This window comes from Bombyx mori, chromosome 23 (genome assembly GCF_030269925.1).
Source record: "Bombyx mori chromosome 23, ASM3026992v2".
Lineage (NCBI taxonomy): Eukaryota > Metazoa > Arthropoda > Insecta > Lepidoptera > Bombycidae > Bombyx > Bombyx mori.
The window spans coordinates 16,058,959-16,086,643 of NC_085129.1; the positions used below are offsets into that span (position 1 = coordinate 16,058,959).

At 40.9% G+C, this 27,685-nt stretch overlaps 1 protein-coding gene across 1 annotated transcript; it reads right to left on the bottom strand.

Moving 5' to 3' along the window:
• Positions 1–98: 98 nt before the first annotated feature.
• On the bottom strand, positions 99–27,685 carry LOC100134918 (sid-1-related gene2). The gene is given in 29 exon segments (XM_004930678.5): positions 99–1,174; positions 1,635–1,713; positions 2,480–2,605; positions 4,186–4,291; positions 4,785–4,901; positions 5,581–5,703; positions 6,073–6,193; positions 6,842–7,024; positions 7,420–7,531; positions 7,806–7,914; positions 8,045–8,131; positions 8,865–9,013; positions 9,617–9,783; positions 10,476–10,559; positions 10,967–11,337; positions 12,332–12,454; positions 12,955–13,034; positions 14,116–14,129; positions 17,774–17,876; positions 18,520–18,704; positions 18,775–18,902; positions 19,025–19,150; positions 19,511–19,653; positions 20,092–20,238; positions 20,328–20,545; positions 20,744–20,829; positions 21,754–21,900; positions 23,349–23,458; positions 27,294–27,685. Coding segments are annotated over 29 exon segments (3,969 nt in total). The 5' UTR covers positions 27,542–27,685; the 3' UTR covers positions 99–997.

A 27,685-nucleotide genomic window follows, 5' to 3' on the forward strand; every position in this document is an offset into this window, starting at 1 on the left:
AACCACTTAATACCAGGTGTGCTGTGAGCTCGTCCACCCATCTAAGCAATAAAAAAAACTTCACACGCGTTTCCTGGATTCAGCGGAAAATAAAACCATTCTACGTATAAAACTTTTTATTACTTTTTAAGATCACAAGCGAGTCTTTCATAATACGAAATATAGATAATAAGAACTTTCATCAAAATTACAACACGATTGTTTCGTACCGTATAATTAATAATTTAAAGGCAGTAGAAAAAAAAGGAGAAAAGTAAACGCCATTCGTACTTCAACAACAACAAGAGGCATCGCCCGGGGACCACACCAGCTTCGCGTGAGACACGCGAGGTCGGGCGTCCACGGACTGGCGCTCTCTAATTGTAACTGTCTATGGTAGGACCAAACATCAACAGTACCAAAGTATTTTATTTATCAAGCAGTTACGATCTTGCCACATTGAGACATGGCCCAGAGTTCCAACTTTCATATAATTTAAGCACGATTACGAAATATACACTTTTAAACTTTTGTAAAATAGTTTACGAAATAAGAAAGCACCATAATGACGTCACACACACGGCTTTACTCGCGCCCCCTCCCCCGGCGTCCAGGTCCCTCATAGTAGAACACGTATACATATCATTTTAAACTAATCTCAATTAAGTATATGATTACAATAATTTCCATAAGCTTTGGTTTATACTCTTGAGCATTAATGCGCATCCACAAATCTACAAATCGCTCAACTCTTCTTATTTCTAAAAATAAAAATATACAATAAATCACAAATATAAAAAATATTAGATCCTAATAATTTACAATAAAATTAATCATTAGTAATTACTTAATTTAAATTCGTTTAAATAAAAACATAAGGCCATCGATTAAATTACGATTTATAATTCTTTAAAGAATTATCATTTATTATAAACAATTGAGAGAGCGTGCAATTAGTGGCTGGACGGCTGGTGGGGGCGCGTGGGGGTCGGTGGGGGCCCGCGTGGGAGGCGGCGGCTCAGAACACGGGAACGCGCGCGCGGTCGGCTCCGGCCAGCCCATCGTCCAGCGTGAGGTACATGTTGAAGGAAAGGAACATGGCGACGGCGGACATCGCGTGCCAAGCGTCGTGCGCGTCGAACAGTCGCAGCACGCTGCACGCCGCGTTGCGCTCCCGGGACTGCGCCGGGCTGAGCTGGGGGGCCGGAGGGGCGGACTCTCAGTACCAATTGCGCAGACTATACCTTATGTAGTTTTGATTCTTATTACACCATGTTGTTCCTTCACTGTGGAAGTCATCCGTGAACACAGTTACGATACTCAGTGCGAGTGCACGGTCTAGCTCGTGATCTAGTTCAGGGACTCACAAACTGTTCAAGAAAAGAGACCTCTTTACCAAAATGCATTGACACTTCTGACCCCCCTAAGCAAAATTGGTCGGTCAAGTGAGCAACTCGACATGAGTTTCTCAATAAAATTTAACAAAACAAATAAACGTCCACCGCCCCGCCGCGGCGCCGTGCTCCAGCAGCTATAGACCTCGCAACGAGCAGGTGCAATGTACTGAATATTTCATACAAGAACTTGTGGAAATTAGCAGGGGTCGGTCCCCGGGTCAGTGGGGGGACCCCCCCAGGAACGCGGCGCACACTCACCGCCCAATTGGTGTTCTGGTCCAGGTAGAAGTAGCTAGACCCGGCCCAGCTCGAGTACGTCAGGACTATGAACACCCACCTGCGGAGGTGAGGGTCAGCGTGAGGTCAGCGCCCAGAGTCGTACGGACTGTCCGGGACACGATTATATCGAAAACATTTAAGTATATTGTGAGCTGCAGTGCGGGCGGCGCGGGGTCCACGACCCACGGAACACACAAACTTTTAATTTGCTTTACATTGCGCCTTTACAAAATACGAAGATAACTGGTGGTGGGGTGTCTTGTGAGTCTTTTTTTTATTGCTTATATGGGTGGACGAGCTCACAGCCCACCTGGTCTCAAGTGATTACTGGAGCCCATACACATTTACAACGTAAGTGCGCCACCCACCTTGAGATATAAGTTCTAAGGTCTCAGTATAGTTACAACGGCTGCCCCACCCTTCAAACCGAAACGCATTACTGCTTCACGGCAGAAATAGGCAGGGCGATAGTACCTACCCGCGCGGACTTACAAGAGGTCCTATCAGCAGTAATTACGCAAATAATAATTTTGCGGGTTTCATTTTTATTACACGATGTTTTTCCGTCACCGTGGAAGTCAGTCGCGAACACACAAACTTTTACTTTGCTTTACATTGCGCCTTTACAAAATACGAAGATAGCCGGTGGTAGGGTGTCTTAAAGTCTGCGCGGATTTGTACCACCATCCCTACCATTTCTGCCGCTAAACAAACCTATGCCCCAGTTCGAAGGGTTATACCGTTGAGACTTCGACCTCATTTCTCAAGGGGCCGGCGGCCCGCCCGCACTCGCTCTCGGTACTGAGGGTCAGGTAGGTAGTCACGTGTAGCAGGTGATGGTCTCCCGGTGCAGCAGCTTCATCACGATGTAGAACAGCGTGTACAGGAACAGGTTGGTCATCAGCACGAGCAGGAGGTGGGAGGCGAAGTCCCGCGAGTGCTGCGCTACCCTGCGGCACACAGACACACCACACGTACAGCAATACATTTGTATATGTATACCAGCGGTCGGGGAACGGGGTGAATTACCCCAAATGGGGTAAAATGAAATTTTGGGGGGTAAATATGAAACTTTTGTGAGTAAAAAGTATATATTGAATAGAAACTAGGCTAATATTTATATGAGTGTTGGACTCCCTACGCCAGTTACGGAGGCGTTAATGATGAGAATCTTTGTGGGGCTGAGAAATAATAATGTTAATTTTAAATGCCCAGCGAAGCGGATGGGTACAGCTAGTTCTATATATTAATACGTGAAGCAAAAACTTTGGAGACTTTTTGGCGGGAACGCGAGCAGTGAAGTTGTGTGGTTTGTTTTATTTTGTCTATTTAGTCAGGTTTAAATGTATAGTAACTGTATTATTAACTGTTTAATATCTGTGAAAGTGCACAAATGTGGGAAAATGAAACAAAGCCGCTGGACGTAACTTCTCGGGATCCTTCAAGAAGTCCACTGAAAAAGTCTCAGTAAATGACCACCATTTTACTGAGATTATATTTCATCCCATATCATCTCATCTCATTTAATTTAATTTCATCTAAGTTGATTAATGTCTCAAATTATCTTCATTTCATTTCACTGCGTATCATTTTTCATACGAAAATTGCACGGACGGAGGAGTATGAAATTTCCCACAATTATAGAGAATACAGAGGAGTGCAGACTGTTAATTGTTTTTTTAGTTATGCATAAGAAATACATTAAATCAATAAATAAAAAGATTACACCCACTACCATGTATTTGACGCACACAAGCATGCATACTATTTGTTTATTGTCAAACTTTTCTTATTGCTTATAGTCTGTGGTCAAATTGAGAATAGATTAAAATTAAATATTGTTTGTCTTTAATATTATATATCTATAGTATAGTCTTAGCAAAATCTGTAATTATAGAAGCATAACAGTCTTTAACAATAGAATCATAATAGTGTACAAACTTATAATTACAATTAATTACAGTCGAATTTCGACTACCGGGCGACCACTAGTTATATTAAAAAGGCCACTTATAGATTTTCTAAATACACAAATTCACTTGCGGTGGGCCGAGCTGTGTTCATAGCCACAGCGGGATAGTTACAGTTCGCAGCCGCTGTGCAATACACATGTGACTCCGACCTTATGTCTTAGGAAGCCCGCCCCCCCTCGCGCCCGCCTCATATCTGGGCCGAAACTCACCCATTTACCAAAAAAAAATCTATCTCGTGCTAATCAAGACACCGGTATACTTTAAGAGTCCCTTTGTCCGCATCTGAATTTAGACCCCCCTATAGTCCCCCATATGGCCACCACATATCGGACAGTGACGTCACAATGGTCCACAAAATGTTAGTCCCAAACCTCATTTATACACAAACGACTTTGATGCCAACGTGAACTAGTTCAGTGCACGTCGTCACCCCTGACTGTAAAATTAGTGAGTTTCCTGACGAAGCACGAGTCCTCTGCGTGTTAGAGACGTGCACAGTTGGCCGCTGCGGTCCGTGGGCCACAGTGGCCGGCGGTGCGAAGTGGCTGTTTGTATACCCGTATCCCGCCAGCCCCCAGTTGATCAGGTTGGCGAGCAGCAGCATGAGACCGCGCGAGGGGCGGAGGGCGGCCCCCCGGCTCGCGGCCCTCACCCACCCCATGTCTGCAGGGACACAACGACGCTATAGGAACCACTCAGAAGCGGCGACAAATATAACATGAGTGAGATGTAGAGGGTCGTGACGTCATCAATTCAATGAAAATAAATAATTTGATTCACCATTTTATTATTGGTGGTAGGGCCATGTGAGTCCACACGGGTAGGTATCACCGCCGTACCTCTTTCTACCGTGAAGCAGTAATGCGTTTCGGTTTGAAGGGTGGAGTAGCCGTTGTAACTATACTGAGACCTTAGAACATATATCTCAAGGTGGGTGGCGCATTTACGTTGTAGATGTCTATGGGCTCCAGGCTGTGAGCTAATCCACCCATCTAAGCAATAAAAATAAAATAAAATAAAAACACCAAACAATGTTTTTGTAAGTTTTCTATACGATTACTCGACACCTCGGACTAGGGAGCATTTGACCACAAATGACGTCACGTCCGAACAGTTTAGTTTCTGCGTTGCAGATAGATAGAGTTCAGGAACTTACCCAGCTTAAACCTGCCCAGGTAGTATATTTGGAAGGTAATGAAGAAGCAGGTGAGGAGGTGTAGCGCGGTGAAGGCCACCCAGAAGTAAACGTTCGCGTTGAGCACACCCACCAGACCTCGGGGGAGACACAGGGGTTAGCAACCGGCGCCCCGCGCACCACCAGGGCGTGCGGGGGCGCCGATATATATATACTAATAAACCTTTACCGTAAGCCCTTTGTGCAGTCTCACAAAATGCAACAAAAAACAAACAGTCTATTTGTTGTTGAAAAATGATGCCATCGTCTTTATTTTGACCATCGCACCGCCCGCCACCGGAGCAGAGTCCATCCATACTACCTGGAACCACTGCGTTCATCCACATCCAGAGGTCTTTTTTGCCCCGTACCATCCGGCTATGGAATGAGCTCCTCTCCAGTGTTTCCCGAGCGCTATGACATGTCCTTCTTTAAAAGAGGCTTGTGGAGAGTGCTTAACGGTAGGCAGCGGCTTGGCTCTGCCCCTGGCATTGTCGAAGTCCATGGGCGACGGTAACCACTCACCATCAGGTGGACCGTATGTTGCCCAGTCGAACCGCAAGGACCGATTAGGTTACCGCGAACGTCGCACGCACTTGTGGGTAGTTTTAACAAGTTTTGAATCCTACTTATTTTGATTTATCAGAACATACACTAAAAAGTTCATATCTAAAATCAATACAATGAGTGTTCTTGAGGCACTGCGGAGTCATCGACCTCGTGTGAGGGTTCGCGTTCCATTGCGTGTTGCGAAGGCGACACGCTCGCACCCACTCACCTATAAATATGATGAGCGCCAGGACCCCGAAAGTGGCGTGTGCTCTTGCGTTGATGTCGGGGTGCCGAGACTGGTAGATCTTCACCATGCAGAGCGCTGACGTCACGTACATGAACGACGTGTCTGTGTGTTTTAATGCATAGGCGTTTCAGTGATTTTTACTTGTGGTAGAAACTCTTGTGAGTACACACGGGTAGGTACCACCGCCCTGCCTAAATAGAAACGGCAGAAATCTGCCGTGAAGCAGTAATGCGTTTCGGTTTGAAGGGCGGCGCAGCCGTTGTAACTATACTTGAGACCTTAGAAGTTATATCTCAAGGTAGGTGGCGCATTTACGTGTGAGCTCGTCCACCGAACTAAGCAAAAACTTTTAATGGTAGTGGCTCATGGACATCAGAATCCCACGAGCCGGCGAGCAGCCGTACATCGCTGACTGGAGCGGACGGAGCCTCGTCGGCAGAAGGTTAGTGGACTATTAGAACAGGGTCTTACCGAACTGGAAGTTCATGCTGTTGGGGCAGACGTGGTAGGCAGCCGACAGAAAGCCCTCGCTAATCAGGGCGACGCCCATCGCGTACAGCAGCCCGAAGTGCTGGGGGATGCCTTTCTGTTTCTAGAAGAACGTATCGGGAGCTCAACAAGGGCGGGACCGCACGCCGCGAGAGGGCAGGGGGACACAATACTGCCCCTATAATTTTAGAGTCAAAACCGAATAACATCTCCATTATTTCTGCCGCGGTGCAGTCATCTGTTCCAATTTGAGGAGTGGAGCAGATGTCAAATTTTATATTGAAATAGACTACAATGTCCACACCGCATCCACTAACACAATGTGCTAGTCCTGCCGAAATCCAACATACTGTTACGCCGATAAGAGTAAAGCCATCTATCGCCGAATAGTCGAACGAATATCGAAGGATCTAGTAACACTTAGAACGCTCGAGAAGTACAACGCCATCTATTGTCAGATAGCGGAAACACCATACTGGAGATGTGTGGAATATTCTCGATAATTCTAGGGATGAGGTATCCGCTATAAAAGCGTTTCAGAGATGGCAAGCAGCCAGTCAGTAATCGGAACTAGTCGAAGCGAAACAGCGAACGGATCACCTGAAGCGAAGCGGAGCAAGCAAATTGAGAGTTTTTAAATGTTTGTTGAGTGTTTTAAAGTATTTGTGAAGTGTTTTAAGTGTTGAATACAGTTTTTAGTTGTACTCCGATAGAATTTTTATTTATCCCGAACCCCAGCGCGTCACAATACCTTTTCCTCTGGTTCGTTTCTCATGATCCTCTGCCTCCTCCAGACCTGCAGCAGGAACAGAGCCCCAAGCACCACGTAGCCCAGATTCGAGAACACGTGGTTAAAGTCGGACAGCATCATCAGCGGATGTGCGCAGAAGAAGTTGAAGTAGCACAGGTCCTGGTTCCCGGACTGGTTTAGGAGCTGAAAGAGATTTGTTACTGCACTCGTCGTACTGCGTCATGGCTACGCGAACGAGGCGGCATGTGCTTTCCGCCCTTGACCTAAAGCTGAATATTGCGTGACAAGTTTATTGGCGTCGCTACTGGTGAACGTAATGTGGTGATAGCAGTTGACCCCCCCTCCCCCCATCGCGCCGTCCTTCCACGCGCCTTGCCGTTTGCAAACGTAGGGCAGAGATAGGGGGCACCTCACAGCCAGATGTCTCACGATGAGTCATAAGTATTGAGGTTGTGATGACGAGAGCTTATTATCAGGCGGCCATCGTGTTGTCACCTATATTCCTTGTTTATGGTGTCACGTGGGAGCCGGACGGACCCCGCGGGGTCTGGACCTGGAACAGTTACAGGTGGACTTACCCGTTGGTAGGTGACCACCAGCTGCAGCACGGGCAGCGTGTAGAACACGGAGACGGTGAGCACGGTCCACAGGTACCGGTTGGAGCGCGTGGCGAGCACCCGGGCGCGGCACCTGCGGGGGGAGGGGGGGTCACCGGCGCTATGATGAACGTCAGAGCGACGACAAAAGCTTACATTAATTTCACACACATCAAAACAGTTTATGAAAAAATATGCTCACGGACGCTCATGGCCCCTTATCAGCTAACGGCTGCATATTAGCAGTCAGTGCCGAGACTGGAGTTTTGAAGCTTATTTATATACATGTCGGGAAGAATGCTCATGAGAGCTCATGAATGCTCACACGTAAGTATCGTCCCCTTAGGTCTCAGGTTTGCACAACGCACCTAGACAGGTCGGCCAGGCACAGCTTCGTGCCGTATCGGTACAGCTCCTTGTCCGTGGTCACGTCGTCCAGCGTCGAGTACTCCGACTCCGTGTCTGACTGAGAATCGACTGGAAGTGAACATAGATAATAACAATGACAAAATGAGCAATCGGTAAATAGACGCTAAATTTATCAACAGGTTTGAGAAAACTGCGGGCAGTTGGTTCTCAAAGTTGTGAAATATTTGTAGGCCCTCACCGGAGCTTCCATCCGTGGGCCGCGGGAGGGACGGTCCCTCTCCGGAGCTCTGCCCCTCACTGCCGTGTGAAGACCTCACTATAGTCTCTGCGGAAAACAACACTTTACAAGTGATATAAGACGAAAGCGCCCCGCGTACAAACCGACACTAGAACAAACATCTATATACTATATGACGTTCGTCGCTGTTGCTACTTCATATAGTTTTTACAAAATCATTAATGTAATAATAAAAAACCGTCTAAATTTGTTCAAACTTCTAACGCACGGACATGACAAGCTGACACTTTTTATTGAGTCATACAAAACGAAAGTCAATAAATAAAATATAGCCCCCCGATCAACCCCCCAGTCACCTCGTCCCGAATCCAGATGCCGTACATACATAAGTTTCATTTTTTTTTATTGCTTTGGTGGGTTGACGAGCTGACAGCCCACCTGGTCTTAAGTGGTTACTGGAGCCCATAGACATCTACAACGTAAATGCGACAGCCACCTTGAAATATGGGTTCTAATGTATAGTTAGTTACAACGGCTGCCCCGCCCTTCAAACCGAAACGCATTACTGCTTCACTGCAGAAATAGGCAGGGAGGTGGTACCTACCCGTGCGGACTCACAAGAGGTCCTACCACCAGTAAAATACTAGATATATTAGACATCCAGGCAGAGCTTAAACAAAATGCAGATCACGTCCGTAAGCATTCATTACCGGACGTGAGCACCGAACCCACCGACCCCCGGTCCAGTAGCCAGGACCGCTGACCACCGCGCCATCGAGAAACTTTATCGGTATCTCTGAGGGCAGTTCAAATCTCTTACCCTGGTCCTGGTGCTCCACTCCCGTGGACTTTCTGCTTTGGTAGAGCACGAAGACGAAGAAGGCCAGGTAGAAGGAGGCGTAGAATAGCACAGTGGCCCCGGCGGCTATCAAGTACTCTCTGTACGATATCGTCTCCACGATCTTGAACCTTGCAACATTTTTTATTCTTAGTGCTACGGATCTGACAAGCTCGCACTAAGTTATTCCTTCTTTTTTTTATTTGTTGCTTAGATGGGTGGACGAGCTCACAGCCCACCTGGTGTTAAGTGGTTACTGGAGCCCATAGACATCTACAACGTAAATGCGCAACGTACACCTTGAGGTATAAGTTCTAAGAACCCAAGTATAATTACAACGGCTGCCCCACCCTTCAAACCGAAACGCATTACGGATGAAATAGGCACAGTGGTGATACCTACCCGTGCGGACTCACAAGAGGTCCTACCACCAGTAATTACGCAAATTATAATTTTGCGGGTTTGATTTTTATTACACGATGTTATTCCTTCAGCGTGAAAGTCAATCATAAACATTTGTTAAGTACATATTTCATTAGAAAAATTGGCACTTGCCGGCGGGGTTTGAACACCGTTGCATCGCTTGATACGAATGCACCGGACGTCTTATCCTTTATCCATAGAAGAAGGCACATTTACATATTTTATATACACAAATGTACAATACCGTGAGATGAATCTACCCTCGTTATAAGAAAAAAATGTTCACTAGAGCCGCGTCCCATTAAACTTACCTAAAATTCTTGACCCGACCCTCCGTGCTACTGACTTGGATGTTGTCCCCCCAGCCCAGCAGACGCGCCACGGCGGGCACGGACCCATTGGTCCCCGGCTCCTTGCAATCCTCGTCCGATGTTTTGACTATGAACACTATGTAGAAGCCGATCGGAAACGTGTCTTGCTGGAAGGAGATGGAGAGTCCCAATGCTTTGTCGGTAATTAAAGGTCATCGCCGCCGTCACCTGACCACGAGGTCGCGGCTTAGAGGGTAGGTTGCAATCAAACGTTATATACAGTCCTAAAGGTCCTTGACCGCGAGCCCGTCTCTCATTTTTTTATTGCTTAAGTTGGTGGACGAGCTCACAGCCCACCTGGTGCTAATTGATTACCGGAGCCCATAGACATCTACAACGTAAATGCCGCCACCTACCTTGAGACATGAGTTCTAAGGTCCCAGTATAGTTACAACGGCTGCCCCACCCTTCAAACCGAAACGCATTACTGCTTCACGGCAGAAATAGGCAGCGTGGTGTTACCTACTCGCGCGGACTCACAAGAAGTCCTACCACCACTAATTACGCAAATTATAATTTTGCGGATTTGATTTTTATTACACAATGTTATTCCTCCACCGTGAAAGTCAATCGTGAACATTTGTTGAGTACGTATTTCATTAGAAAAATTGGTACCCGCCTGCGGGATTCGAACACCGGTGCATTGCTCAACACAGATGCACCGGACGCCTTATCCTTTAGTCCACGATGACTTCATTAGGTAGTCGTAGTTTAGATAGTCGACCCCCCCCCCCTCCCTGCTGTCCACGGGCCTCAGTCGGCGACTGGCGGCACTGGAGCGCGGTTCAGCGGTACTTACAGTGAGCGTGATCCCTCCTCGTCTCGTCATAGTTAAATAGTACCCGTCGTACAGTATGTCGCGTTCGTTGTCGAACACGGGACACTGGAACCAGAAACCCACGATTACATCCGGCTATCGGCTATCGACCAGTCAACAGAAATTAGATACCTATGAGTATGTGTGATAGAGAAGCCACTACATTGAATTATGACGTCAAAAGTAAGTGGGCGACTCTAATCACATACGAGCCACCCCTCTGTCCCCTGCAATGACTTCAAACCCTTATATCTCACAATTTTATGAAACATTGTAAATATTTCTTCAAAACGTGCACTAGATTTCATTGTACCAAGCCATTTATTTATAATTAGTGAATACTTATATACCTGGACTATTCAAGTAGACCTCTGAGCTACGGCTCCCGGTAGCTATTTAAGTGTTTGTGTCCATATATTAAGTCAATGGGGGTGGGGCAAAAAAGTTTGAGAGCCACCGACCTAGGCACTCACCGAGAAGTTCTGTATGGAGACGACAGCGCAAAGCTCGTCGTCGGATTCGATCATGACTATGACGTTCTCGGGTCGGGAGAGCCACCCGTACCCAACCTCGTTCCTCTGCACCTCGCCATGCCCCCTCCCACCACTCGCGCCACAGATGTACTCCTTACGCATTTTCTGCTCGTCAAAATCCACCGTTTTCCCTGAGCCCTTTTTGAATGGATAGAAGTAGTATTTAGGCTGGCTCGGCGAGACCGTTATGTTGATGGTCTGATTGATTTTAATGTAGAAATCTTGGACTTTTTCCACTAAAATGGTGACTTTCAACTGTTCTGACGAGGACGACGTCAGATGGACTATAGGCGTGTTCAGGGAGGGTGCATCTGTAATGAAGACGTACCGGTAATGTTGAGTGCGCGAACTATTTTCGATCATATTTCTAAGCTCTTTAGGTCGCTTTTTACGTGGACGCACAAGCTCAGGGACATATTGAAAGCACGTGGGTAGCAGCGTCAAGTTTTCCAAGCGGTGTCTTCCAGCTCGAGGAGTGAGGCAGCCGATATACCTCGTCAGATGGAGCACTGTGAGCTGTTCATCCAGAGCCATTAAAAAGGGGACTGGATGGGAGTATGTCTGAGGAGTCATATATCTATTTGTAATAGCAGCTGCAGTATAAGCAAGTCAGAGCCTCCGGGCTGCACGGCGTGCGGGATGACGGGTCGTTCAGACCGCTAGCTTACCGTGTGAACTACATACGTGAGCTTTTAGAAATCACACCAGTGCTTTTAATTAAAATCGTGACTTCTATAAAAAAAAAATTATGAAATTATAACAAAATATTTACTTCTGAAGGAATCACAGTACAATATCATCTCCTTTTCGTTAACTATGGAAAGCGTGAAAATTTTAATTGTAATTAGTAAAATAGTACACGACGGGAGACGAGAGGCTATGTATATATTCTTTTTATTTTCAAAATTTGACAAATGATTCTCAAAGTTTAAATTAATTATGAAAAAACTTGTATAATACAATAAAAGCGGTTTTGTTTCGATATAGAAACAGTGCCCTTTTCAGAAATCAACGCACAATTTAAGCAAGGCGGTGGTCGCTGATCACAACGGAACTGCCACATTCTGAAATTTAGAACTGAAAGCCTTTATAGAGACCGAAGGGTACAGCTGTCCTGAATGCCACAAAACCATTCGAGTGTCCTTATATGAAACAGGACGGATGTTTAAGCTATAGGCACGCGGGGGGCGATTGGGGGCGAGGGGGGCGGGAAGGGGGCGAGGAATTTATAGTTTCCCCTGCATATACATTGCCTTGGGCCCTTTAAGCAGGACGGGTTGGCGAGTCCGGTATACTGACACTCACCACAGGCCTCGGCGTCTTCATCGAACATGTTGTTGTGAGGGCAGAGGGTTCTGGATATGCTAGTGAACTGTTCCGTGGTTACCGGGGTCTGGACCAGCATTGGCAGTTGCCACGAGAACACCCCTGCAACGTGTAAGCAGCTGACCGTGAAATTTTGATCATTCTTAATTATTATTATTATTATTGCTTAGTTGGGTGGACGAGCTCACAGCCCTGGTGTTAAGTGGTTACCGGAGCCCATAGAAATCTACAACGTAAATGCCGCCACCCACCTTGAGATATGGTTTTCTAAGGTCTCAGTATAGTTACAAAGGCTACCCTACTCTTCAAATCGAAACGCATTAGTGCTTCACGGCCGAAATAGGCAGGGTGGTGGTACCTACCCGTCCTTCCACCAGTAATTACGCAAATTATAATTTTTCGGGTTTGGTTTTTTATTACACGATGTTATTATTCTTTCACTGTGGAAGTCAATCGGGAACATTTGTTATGTACGTATTTCATTAGAAAAATTGGTACTCGCCTGCGGGATTCGAACACCAGTGCATCGCTAGACACAAATGCATCGGACGTCTTATCCTTTAGGCCACGACGACTTCGTTCGACGGTTCGTTCATACATACCTTTCTGCTGTCGAGCTGTGACGAACAACGGGTAGGTTCTATTGGCGCTGTCGCAGGCAACCGTCACCCTAGCGGGGACGCTGTGAAACTCCTGGAAGTCCTAAGCAAGGGTTCAGAAAGTAGACTGTTTTTCAAACTTTTAAATCACAGGTTATTTATGAACAGAACTAAAAAACATGTAGCTTTGCATGAATTTTTATTCAGTTTTAATAGATGTGTCATGGTAAAAAATCGGGAATTGAGTATACCTTGAATGTAACAGTAGTATGGGACCAAGTTGGTGTGAGGCAGAAGATTCATAGACCTTCACATTGTTACTTGTACAATTTGGGCCCAAAGGGCTTGTTTTCAAGAATATTAAGATTATTTGCAGAGCATGTTTTAAACTTCAACTAGTTTTTTTTTTTTTTTTAATAAATAAATAAATATTTACTAACAATCACGCCACGTTAACTGGTCCCGTGATAAGTTCGTAAAGAACTTGTGTTACAGGTACCAGATAACGGATATAAATGTAAGATTTTTATTATACACATACATATATATATAATAGACATCCATAACCCTGGAAAAGACATTTATATTTATAATACAAATATCTTCCCTTGGCGGGATTCGAACCCGCGACCCCCCTGTGTAGTGACCATGTCACTTACCACTACACCAGATGGCCGTTTATAACTAGATGTTTATTAGAAGAAAAATATTTTATTCCTAATATATAGTTACAATTTATCAGTGATCTCTGCACTAAGCATAGCTTGTATTGCAAAAAAAAACTATAACTATCCCTGATTAGGTAATTAATTATACATTTAAGTTTCAAATGGGATCAATTTATAATCAAATCAAATTTAAGTTGATCTTTGAAATGTTTGCAACAATTTTACATATTAAGAGTAAGTCTGTAGACTTTCTTCTGGTTTCTGGCTCTTCTGGAAATAACAAAAATAGAGATGGTGTTTTTGCTCACCCCTCCAAACTCCATTATATATTCGGTGCTCTTGTTTACATATAACGTATATGTAACATCATATTTGTATCTGAAAATGACAATTTCATATTTTTTTTGAGTGTACTAGAGAATGGTTTATCAAAATGAGACACATGAGCACACTGTTATTCATCAGCTAGTGTATAAGGGCTCTCGATAAGGTTCACTCATACTTAATTTACTCATACTTTTGTGCACTGTTTTACAAAAACAAGTTTAACAGTAGTTTCAGAATTTTTGTTCATAGATTAAACCTGTTTAGTATTCTTGAATCAGCTATTATTATTATTACTAGAGGTCCCGCAGTATTCGAAATTCGACTATAATAATTAATTGGAATTGTAAGTTTGTAGACTATTATGATTGTATTTTATACCTCTATAATCACAAATTTCGCCAAGGCTACACTATAAAAAAAAAATTAATAAAGACAAACAATATTTAATCTATTCTCAATTTGACCACAGACGTCAAGAACAAAAGTTTGACAATAAATAGTATGCATGCGTGTGTGTGCGTCTAATACATAGTATGTAGTGTGTGTAATGTTTTCTTTATTGATTTAATGTATATTTTATGCATTATTGTAAAAAATTATTAGCATTGTGCACTTCTTCTCTATATTCTCTATAAGTGTGGAAAATTTCATACTCCTCAGTCCGCGCAATTTTCGTAAAAAAGGGATTCAAAGTTTTTGCTTCACGTATTAATATATAGATTATTATTATGATCAGTTATTACCATTATACAGAACTTGATTCAGCTATTCCAATTTATCTGTCATGGTATTGTGTCTTTTTTTTATCCGTTAAGTAAAACTATCTGTAAATTACAGGGCTATTTATGCAAGACTCCAGGTTAGGGGAATGAACTGAGTACTAGTGGCAGATGGTGAATGCATCTGATTGGCATGATTTGACTAGTGATTTTCAAATTATGTTATTTTCAATCAGACAGTTTCAAACAGACTCTTCATATTAGTTGTGCCATCGGCTTTGACAATATCTATGGGTATTACACAGTCAGATCAGCTGTACACTACCCTGCACTGGCATAGAAATCACATTTACTAACTAGTAAGGGTAATTAAACTACTATATGAGATAAAAATGAAAGCATCCCGGTAGCATTGCATTGATAAGCGACAAGACTTGCTATCAGACAACAGTAATTCTGTTTATTTTGTTGTTATAAATAATTAACATTGTGTTTAAAAATAAGATAAGAATGTTGACATTATGAACTTATGACTACAGACTTCATTTTTATGGTAAAAAAGTCCAATTCTTGATATTGTTTCTTCCTTGACATTAGCTTGAAGAGACCTAAGGGGCTCAAAGATGATATGCTGCAAAAAAAATACGCATCCCCGAGGAAGCTACTAAGTTACAAAGTTAAATAAATAATGCCAAAGCGACCTTCGTTCTTTTCCGACTCTTTCATCTGTGTAACAAAGGTCCCAACATCCACTCTCAAAGAATCGGGTACGGAAATTTATTACTTACGTGTTATTGTAGTAGAAAATAATGTCTTCCTTGTAAAAGCTCTGCTGTAGTGAGAGAAAAGGAAAACCTAATGTTATTACTAACAATAGCAACGTATACATTTTGCGTTCTTTGAGACTTTTATTCTGAATTGTAGTGCATTAATGGTAAATGCAATTAAACTTAAATTAATACATTGTTTTCATTTACAATATGTGACTATTTTAAATTTGAATTTGTTTTGAAACTACAACAATGAACTGTTGTTAAACGTCATACTCGTGTTTTGACAATTTAGCTTTTTTGACGTGTTTATTCGCTATGCAAAGACATTATTGTTCATACTACCAAAAATGGAAACAAAGGTTTCTTTCGAGTTTCTACTTTATGTATGAGTAGTGAAATGAAACAATTTGTTGAAACTGAATAAAATTTTATGAGGTGAGATAAAACCTGTTTTTGATAAGGTGAAGTCATTTTTAAGTAATATGATGTAAACTACTTACCCATCTTGACTCGCCTTTCCACCAAAAGATCTGTTGACATTTTCTACAAGTCTGTATCTAGTATTATAGCAATTTTTTTTATGTGATTACGATTATGTTTTTAGTTTAAAAGACTATTTGGTTAAATTGAAGTATCTTAAGAAATTTTATTCATAAGAAGATTTTATGGCCTGGCAAAGAGATTACATTCATAGCCACCAACCACCAAATTGTTAAAACAATGGTTATTTTTAAGTCGTCGTGGTTTAAATGATAGGACTCCCGTAGTCCTCGTATCGAGCGATGCGACTTTGCCTAGTGCTTTTGTTTGGCGGCCTTTAGGAGTATTTTTATTTAAAAAATCTTTACCTTTACAAAATTTCCTTAAGAAATTGAATGTGACCTTGAGGTGTCAAAGACGAACGTCGAATTTCGATTATTGGACGTAGAGTAGTTGATATAAATACACCTTTCTTTTGGATCTTTTACTGAATGTTCGGTATTTATATAAACTTAATCGCGACCTCTATTACCGACCTTCTTGAAACAATATACCGACACATAAGCCACCGATGCAGTGGCAAGTTTATGTATCACAAACGTAAGGTGGTACCAGGAGCAACATAGTTATCACCTAATAATAATGCTTAAATAAAATAAAACACCTACAATAAATAAATGGACATTTTTATTTAATTAATAAAAAACGAAGCTTGCTTACATATTAGATTAATTTACATGTATACACGTGTTATTATATCTATATTCTAGGAAGGTGGATCGAGAGAATCATTTGTATCCGCCATCAATGTTGCCAACCCCAGTTTTAAATGGGTATTTGACTGTTACACAGGTAAACGGAATACTTTACAAATTGTTTACATATTCTTAAATTTCAGTATTTACAATGAAAATCTATATTTTTTTTAATAAATGGTTAAATAAATACGTAAAAAAAACTACCAAAACGCATCCGTTTAGGAACCAGAGGTCAGGATGCTACAGGAGGATGCTGCGATTCCCCAGGACACAAAGTACGTTCACAAAACAAATTTGGAGCGTTTTTGGTCACGTGACGTAATCAGAGCTTGCTCAAGAATGGTAAATGTTCCGAAAGGTAATTACAAAACATATTACGGACCTAAAATACAGTTACAATCACCGAAGGTAGCTTCAAAACAAAACACATTTCAACAGTAGAGTGCTCGGTTTGGAGTCATTCTTACCAACTCTGACTCGTCCTATTTTGAGAACTTTTTTTTAGCAGAGAATATTAGTGTTGTCTGTAAATAACATTCATTAATTAACAAACAAAAAAAAAAACAATTAAATATAACGTTTCATGTAAATTTTCTAGTTTTTAATTCATTTAAAAACTGATTACAATAGACATCAGACAACTTTTCAGAGAGTTTACTGTAATCATTAAATTATAGGTCATGTTTTTTTTTAAATGAATAAAAATTGGACTGCCCAAATTTAAAGAGGTCTTATGAAGTGACCGTGTGACTTCAGGCGTGGGTTCATAAACGACAAGCTAAATACTCACGAATGACTTCACACTGACAGATCCAAAATGCTAATAACAAATGCATCCTATAAAACAAAATTAATTAATGAATTTTATACAAAAGTATTGAGAATTTTGAATACATTCGTTTTTAAATATATGTATATTTTAAAAAAAGTTGAGAGTTTTCATTCTTTTCACACTTGTTATGGCTATAACTAGGGAAGTTAGATAAACATATCGAACAATAAAAGTCTAATTGAAACATTTAGTTTTCTAGCAACTTTAGTGCGCGGATAAGGGCTGGCTACACCGTGCCTCGGGCGATAGTTCAGAGCTGCAACACGTCAGAGAGGCAAGTGTCGATTCGCGGCTTCTGCGTCCTCTTGGCGGCGGAGCGCGTCCGGAACTTGCTGGACTCGAGGCTGGGGGTCAACGACTTGATGCATCTGCGGACAACAATTCAATCTTCAATTGTAATAAGTATTGAAAACAGTCGCATGTACAAAATAAACTGCGGGTATGTAGGAAGATGCTACTAGTGGAGACTTTCAATAGACACTATCTGTTCGAAACCAATCTGTAATATAACTAATCTGTGGGAACGGGTTGCGAATTGGCACGGCGTTCGCGACTTGATATCTATCACTTCAGCTTGCTCGAACGGGACGGTACCCTCATGTGTGACAGTCTTGCTATGATACCCTACGGTTTTGCATTATCACTAATCCTTATCCATTCCTGCCCTAAAGCCTTCTCCCTAAGTGAACGGCGTGAGTCGACGAGGTCATCGATTCCGGTGAGTGATTAGACGATATTTTGTTAAAATAGTACATACGGCGCTGTGGGTTGCGGCACATGTTCGACGGGCACCTCGTGCTGGTTTCCGGAGCCCTAGGCTGCCACGAGGGCGCTGGGTTCGGATCGCACACTATCAATAGTAATTTGGTTTAGAAATACAGAAATCGTTGATGTAAAATTACATCTTTACCCCTACTATGCAGGGCGGTGTAAGCAACTCAGCTGATGTTCAATATAAATCCGACATCTTTCTGATGTCAAGTGTATCAAGATTACTGGTTGTGTACGTACTTGGCAGCATCGTGTAGCTTCCTGGCGAGCAACTCGTTCTTCATGTTGGCGGCGGCGAGCTCGCGCCGTAGCTGCGCCCGCGACTTGATCGGCGCCGCCACGCCGCGCCACGCCCCGCCCCGCCACGCCATGCGACGCAGGCGACGCGCTGACGGACGCGCGCTCGGAGACGGGTCCACCATGCTCTGAGGAAACAACGCGATCGGTCAGGTACTACAAACCAATACTTATTGTTTTAGATCAGACCATACATACCTTGAGGAGATCATTGAACTCTCTGGACAAGTTTGGCAAATCTGGTAATTTTCCGTCCCTGTAATCGTGCCATTTTTGTCCGTTTTTAGGTAATGGTCCCCCTCCAGCTGCCTCGAATAACGTCAAACCTGGAACCAACGGATCTTAACAACAACTGGACGGTGAACTTGTTTACTAAAATACAGTACGTATGAGCAGGGTGTACTTTGTTTAAGCTTTTCCGCAATAGTGGTTGCAGGAAATTACTCACCAAAAGCAAATATGTCAGCTTTAGGTAACTGCGAAAAGTCTTCGTGTAAGACTTCCTTGGGTAGGTACCTGCAGTCGCCTTCCTCTACAGCGGGCGAAGATACACATGTCACATGACCTAGGTCACCTGTAATCACAAATGAAAACAATTCTAAAATTATTTCATCAGACATTACTTTGTGGAGTGATGTCCCATTGGGTCAGTGCTGAGCGTCACAAATACCCACACTGAAACCTGGCGGATGAAATACAAAAAAAAATTAAGTTAAATAAAAGTATCGTTTGTCTAACCTTAACAAACCACCAACAAAGAAATCATTGAACTGCCATAACACTAATAATTTTGTTATTTAACATTACAGAGGTCATTTGTAAATTAAGATATTCTTTAATATATATTACTTTCATGAACATTTAACACATTTAATTCTTTCTTCTATCAAGCGAGAAAGCATTGGGAGGCATTAGAATGATTGTGAATACATACCGATTTTATATTTATGATTAGGAGCTGGTTCCTCGTCGTCGTAGCCGTCGTCTGACTCCCTGCAGGCGTCCACGTCACCGCTGCATATGAATATGTTACCGGGCTTCACGTCCATGTGTACTAGTTGCTGGGAGTGTATATAGCTGTAGAGAATAATTACATATTACTATAATACACATAGAATTACAAGAAAATTACAATTAGACAAAGTAACATATCATTTCTCACGAACTAATAGTTTTTATCAAATCATTTGTGCCTGAAAAGTCATACATATTTAGTTCTCGTGATAGGCCAGGCCTGGTAGAGGGTCAATCTGAACCAGGCTGCTTAACATTTTTACTGATAACATGTTGTTCTTTGAATTTCAAATGAAAAATGTTGTATTTATTTTCATTTTTGTGTTTTAATATGATATCTAATTAGTTGAAGATAAAGATTTTAAAGTACCGAGTTAGGTCATACATAGTCACAACAGAACAAGTGCAGTAAGACTCCGACTTCTAAAGGCAGTGTGCCCGTGGTTCAGTTCTCATGTCAACTAATCAATCCAGCGAGGCGACTGGGCCGTGTGCACTTACGCGAGTCCTGCAGCTATGTGTGAGAGTAGTATGAGGAGTTCGCTCTCCGGCAGCGGCCCGTCCTCCATCTTCAGCTGTAAGGAGCCTCCGTCGCAGTACTCGTTCTGGATTATCATGTGATCGTCCTCCGCCCAGGCCGAGTAGTATCTGCATGTAATGCAATATTATATTTTATCAATGAGTACTGCGTGCCTGCGTGCGTGAGTGCGGGCGTGCGTACGTGCGTGCGTGCGTACCTGACCACGTGCGGATGTTTCCCCAGGGCGGCATGCGCGTATACCTCGGTGAGGGCGGCGCGCTCGGCGGCGGAGCCCGCCACGGGGCGCAGGGAGCGCTTGAGGGCGTAGACGCAGCCGTCCAGTTTGTTGACGCACCGGGTGACGCGCCCGAACTGCCCGCGTCCGATGACTCCCAGCTCTATGAACTCCACGTTGTAACGGGATATATTCGATTCCTGTTTTAAAGAAGAGCATTTCCTATACATTTCGACTGTTCCTAGATATAATTGTCAATCGATATAGTAATGAAACAGCCATTTCACTACAATAGACTTGTTGAGCAATTCTTCATGACTTACCTCAATATTCTGATTAACAGAAATGTACTAGTTAAGTTATGAGATAGTGGTATGTGGTATGTGAGTGCGACTTACCCTTAGTCTTTTGGCCGGCTGCTCGGGCGTGCCGTCCCAGGTCGGAGTCTTGGATAAGGCACGTTTCTTTTTGTTTAACGCTTGACCTGAACAAAACATACATAACGTTTCTTATAGTACACAATATTAAACCATGTATTTATTTGTGGATCGTGATGCAGTATTAATTATTATTTGATAAAATCACTAATCACTGTTACTAGGAGATGAATGGAAATGGTAGTGCAAGGTAGAGGGGGAAGAGGTCGACCGAAGAAGACATGGATGAAGTATGTGTGAGAGAGAGGAGTGAGTGTTGAGCAGAAGAGAATGAAAGAGAAAATTTATCTGCGCCGACCCCACCTTTTGACGAAAAAAAGGAGGTAATGAAACATCTCAACTATGCCTGTATGTATTTCTTTACCTATTAAACATAGCATATAAGCAGAAAATTTCGTTTCTTCCCATATCTTGTGTGTTTGTAATGCATAATATAATCTATAATAATCTATATATATAAAAATGAATTACTGTTCGTTAGTCTCGCTAAAACTAGAGAATGGCTGGACCGATTTGGCTAATTTTATTCTTGAATTATTTGTGGAAATCCATAGGTTTAAAAGGTAGATAAATATGAAAATGCTCGGAATTAAATAAAAATAACAATTTTGTTTTCCCTTTGATGTGTTCCCCCTCGGACGGATTTGTTTGTTTGTTTTAAGTTTATTTTATACAAAAGTTTAGGTCTTTTATTTATCGATTGAGGCAGGCACTACGTAGTCTGCCGGGTCAGCTAGTTTTCTAAATAATTTTCAAGAAAAATCTCATAATCCTGTTGTAAAATACCATGTTTATAGGATAGCTAGGTAGTTGGGTAGGTAGTATTTACAGGTGTCAATTATATTAGTGTACAAAAAAGTATTCAATCTTTGTACGTCTTTAATGAAGAGAGTATAAAGGATTCAAAAACTACTGTGATATGGTTGTTATTTATTTTAGCAAAAATGTATTTTCAGTAAAAAAAAACTCACCATCAGGCGTGAAAGGATTGATGTTGGCAATAGGACGCCTTACGGTCAGCCGGGACTCGTCCAGTTCGTCCGGGGGTAGACTGCCGAGCGCGCTGTCGTCGTCACCAGATGGCGGATGGAGGTGGTGGCTCGAGCCTGATGGCATTCCTGGAACAAGCCACATTTAACATTTTCATTTTTCCTTTTATGAGAGCACTAAAGAATAAGTCTTAGAGCATCCTAACATACACTGAGTCTGCAGTTAACTGTCACCTACCACCTGCTTATTTCTGTCACAAACAAATCAATATTGGTAGTGTGGAAGGTTGTCAGTCCTCCAAAGCAAATTGTCTTGGGACATTCACATCATATGGTATTTACTCACTTGGTATTTAGTGATACCGATACCAAAGCCCGAAGACACCACAACGTAGATCTCGTCACAAACTGAATAGTGTGCTTGTAGTGCGAATTGCTTTGAATGAAATCTTAGAATCATAGTACCCTTTGTGTATGTATCGCTTAACATTACTTTGTAGAGGTAAAGATAGCGAGTATCAATATACAGTCAAACCTGGATAAGTGAGAACTGGATAAGTGAGAAAACTCTATAAGTGAGAGTAATAGCCAGGACCCGTCATTTTAAGCTCCTAAAACCTCTATTAGCGAGAAACAGAAACCTCTGTAAGCGAGAGTCGTTTTTCCTTCATGGACCTCCATAAGTGAGACTGCTACGTATCTATACCTCTATAAGCGACAGTCGAACTTTATTTATTTATATTATTTAGGAGAAACAAATGACAAAACAAATTACAAATTTAACATCTGCTATTTTATGACTCATTCTTAACTTTCGTGGAACTTCCTACCATTGTTTTTGTATTGTTTTCTCGTCAATATTGAAACTATTCTATTTAATGGAACTAAATAACGTTATTATTTTATCGCATTCTTTTCGAATGGACACGTGTGCCTGTGTACCGTCCTGTTTGTCGGACTTACTCAGTTTATCGTTAATTCATTGCGAAGGAAAGTTCTGTTCTGCATCATGTCAAAACGGAAAATTAAAGTACTGTCATTAAGTGATAAACTTAAAATAGTGAATGCTTTGAATCCGGAAAATCGCGAAATGAAATTCAGAGGGTGCATTAGTGAGAAACTCGGGTTAGTGAGAAACTCGGGTTAGTGAGAAACCTCTATAAGCGAGAATGAGATAGTGCTCCCTTGAACTCTCGCTTATCCAGGTTTGACTGTATATATATAAGTTCTCAGACTGAAATCAACTTCTGTTATTGCTTCACACGGTAAGGTAGTGGTAAGGCACATAACTCACTATCCGCGGCAGAAATTGGCAGAATAGCGGGACCTGCACGTGTGGGTTTCAATTCAATATAAATTACAAACCGATCCCGTCGTGCTTCGGTTTCACTATAGCTATCGTGTTGTATACCATCTTCACCATCATCGTGCACCATCTTCCGTACATTGGCAGAAACTGTAGCAGAACCGCACACTAGGGTTGTTCGGAGTGTCAACAACAACATTTAATTAAATTAATTACTAGACTGTGGCCGGCAGTCGTCGTTTCTTGGCTATTAGATAGGAGATACACATACCTGTTTGCACGTTGATCTTGGGCGGGAACAGTCTCGTCCTGGGCGGATGATGAGTCGGTGTCGAACACTTCTCTAAGAGCGTCTTTGGAGTGTGAGGACTGTCGAACAACCTGGAACAATGACGTCATATATACTCAACGCCTGCGACTTTCTTTACTACTAATAGCCGAGCGGTAATTGTACAAACAAATATTTATATTATTTATTTGGGACAGGATATATCTTGCGTGGCAATCGTTTTGGACATACGTCCTGGTAACCAGCAGGAACAAGGTCTACGTTAGAACACGTGACCTTGGCTCTCTAGAGTCCGGCAGAGCGGCACATGGCGTCTGTATCGAAGTCTTTATTAAATAAACCCATAATTAACTATCCATTCTTACTATAAATTTATTATACAAAATATTACGGTTGGCGGGACCTTTCATAACGAATAATACTGCTTCGTGGTAGAAATGGGAGAACGATGATGCACACGGGTTCACGGTGACAATGGTGACATGGCGAACTAAATGCGTGACTATTCACAAAACATACGACCTTATAGCTCTTATTTTTTTAAACATAAAAACCGTTTCGGATCAGCTGACATCATCTTCGCATCGAGAAAAACACAGGTAGAAAAATTAACAACGCGCATTTAACTTTCAATCGTACTCTTCTCATTTAAAGTATACTTTGCCTTAAAATCTACAAAACATTTCAATTTTAAGCTACCTCTTAAATTCAGACAATATTAAGCTTTAAGATTTTTAGATAAGATCTTATTTTCATTATTGCTTTCATACGTGTGGGAGTGTTTTTTTACAAGGCAGATGTCAGCTGTTCCATCCACATGTTCTTTGTATTGTAAATAACTGTAATTATCAACGTTTATTTTTAAAAAGATTCGCGCAAAATTATTTTTTTACAAAAGTTCCAAGTTATTTCGATTATAGTTATGTATTAGCCAATTTAAAAAGGGGATATTATCTTTATTACCTTCTATGAATTGCACAGTTCACTTTTAAGTGGTTACAGCGTGAAAATCACGAAAGGAATTGTAATGCTAACTTTGAGACACGAGAATGAAGCCTCATTGAATTTTTTGTCTATAAAAGCGTGTCTCAAGCCTCAAACTGGAACGAAAGATAATTTCGGGGCAGAAACAGGCGGTTTAGAGGTTCAAAGCGTATACAATATGACCTATCATTACTGTTTTACCACTAATGATATATCTACTAAGTTTCACCTTCATCTTGGATGTCACCAGTCGACAAGTGTTACTTAGGTTTAGAACACTTATTTAAGTCCTTTTTTGGGTTGTACCAAGTTAGCTCTTTCTAAATCCGAATTCATTTGATCTCAATTATTTTGATTAAGGCAAGGAACATAATTGATATACAAGAGATTGTCCCTACTCTCACTCTTCGATAATATCTATAGGATTTTCTGCTAACATCAATGACAGCGGCATTGGCATCAGTGCCTATGAGCTTCAATAACCACTCAACAACAGGTGTTTGTGATCACAAAATCAAATGAACAAGTATTGAAGAAATCTCCTAAAGCAATAAAAAATGTATAACAACAAACCAAACCAAAAAATTATTTGTCCCTATTGTTCCTGAGCAGTATATTAAGCAAAAGTAATCAAATATTGCCATTGATCCTTTGTAGTGTACACATTATGTTACATGGATATAATGATATAATAAAAAACAAGCTTAGAAAAAAAAAACTTTAGTACAAATCAGGCAATAAAGGTTTCACTATCGACACTTGAAGATTGTCAGGACATTACGTTACCTCTATAGCAAGTGACTACGTGGAGAAAGAAATAAAAAAAAATTATAATTTCAAAATATTATGATCTATTTTGGTGCCACCCTTACATGGCCTTAGTGGTTTTGAGACCTTAGATAAAATCATAACTATGCTGTTTTGAAAAGTACTGAAATTTTAGCTTCCAAAACAGAAGAATATAAAAATTTGGTGGTCGTTGAGAAAACCTATTATTCACTCTCCTCATGTCTATTTTATATTTATTACAAAATTTATTCAAGTTAAATGATAAAGTCATTGCGTTCATTAATCAAATTGTGTTTATTTAATCATTGCTTGTAGTTATTGGATTCAACTGCAGTACTACAAAAGACAAGTTCAATTCTTGGTTAAAAATTACAATAAAAAAAAGCCCATAAAATTGTGTGATTCAACATCAAAATGTGATTGACATTATCATTTTGTCTATGCTCATGAATATAATATGACTATTCCCAAAAATGAAGTTGGAACCAACTATTGATATTAACACTTAATCGACCACCAGCCTTTTAAGCAGGCTTTGTCAACGTTTTATTCACTAATAGCCTATAAATTGGCTTTTCATAAATTTTAGCTACCATCAGTTTTTATCCTCTCTTATATTCTTTTGAACATATTGGACCTTAATTATTTTCTAAAGTATGATTCTTGTCCTTTTGGTATATTCATTATTTATGAACTTCCAAAATACAGCATAGTGGCAACAGGCAGACAAAACCTAAAGCCTAGATTACACTTGGCAGTTGATTTTAGTGTACTTTAAGAGAGATATCAAAAATTGTAATTCATTATTCTAATGTTATTTTTAGTTCCAATACCTATACTCTGCTGTTTTATTTCTTATCAGTTGCCAGACACTTCTACTGTGTTTAAGATAAATAAACTATTAATTTCAAATTAAATCTATTGTTATTAATTTATCATAATCATATCATATTTTTACATACTATTTGTCCCTTATTTCAAAGAATATGTATAGATATGAATTTGTCTCAAAATAATTTGGTCACTCTACACTCACAACAGATATTTAGTGTAGCATGTCAGAACATGTTTCATCAGGTTAGGAAATAACATGAATTATATACATATGCATACCATGTTCTAAAAATGATCAGGTTTATAGAATGGCTAATATAGATTCACTTTGATGATAAAGTAAATATTGATTTCATTGAGATCCTGCATTCACTACACCAGATGTAAGAGAGCTGTTCTCAAAAAGTGGCAAATATTGTGACAGGTACTGTTTACATTTCTTCTCTTTTACGAAAATAATAATTATAACCTATACTAATATATAAATCTACAGGAGTTTCTATGGATGTTCCGTTATAGCTACTGAACCATGCCTCCGATTGACTTGAAACTTGGTATCCATGTAGAAGATACATGTACTTAATGGATAGGCCACGGGCGAGTACACTTAGTCAATTATAAAAATTTCATTTTACTAAATTAAACTCTGTTCGATCAAGGTCTATTCGATCTAATTTTATGTAATTTTAGGAACTTCAAAATCAAGCTATTATATCACCTGTTATGTCACCCAAAGATGGCAGATTGAACCACAGATTAATGCAATGTTTACTGTTATTTAGACCAAAATTAAACTGTTTATCTTTCTTTAACTATAGTACATTTAATATAATAGTTACTTACAAGGTTAATTAACAGTGGATACTTGGGTCAAGGGGTATATTAGTAATTTACAAAACACAAACATGAAAAATAATATTTGTTTGGTGTATAGCTTAAAACATTTTTTTTTTAACTCTGAATCTAAATTTAATGAGCATTCGACAGAACATGTTGCCTTTCATTTATTACTTAGTTTAACATAATATTGACAAATTTTCAAGTATGGGAAACTAAAAAAAATGATAAAAGTTCTCAAAATACTTTGAAGTTATTTGAATTTTTTGTTTTTAATAACAAAACACGACACAAATAATTATTCACAACATTGCTGGGCGTCTTTCTGTCATATTTATTATTAAAAAAACTAAACGTCATTTGAGACAGTTTTTGTGCTCGCTAAATAACTCAATTAGGTTCTAGAATGTTTCTATGGCTTTGAATTGAAATATCGTGGGGTTTTTTATGTGTTTGTCAAACACAATTGCATTTCTAACTTACCTCAAGGCTCTGACTCTCTTATAAGGTGGGCTGTGAGATACAGGCGCCTGGGATTCATCTCTGATGCCGTCATCATCGTCCAGATTACTAAAATCTAGCTTCCTAGGCACAATGGACGCTGGTATCGGGCTCAAATTATCAGAAAATATGTTAAAAGGATCCGACATGTCACAAGATGTCTCGACAGACAATTCAGACGAATTGTGCTTATTGTTTAGTCCTGTTTTCATTCTGTACCACTCAGTCATGTCCGTTTCCACATATAAAAAACAATATTAAAGATGAAACACTAAACAAATCACTGTTTTCTTAATAATACTTTCAAAACGATTTCACTTATCCCAATCAACGTTATGGCGGATGACGCATAGCACCTGTTCGAGCGTTCGACC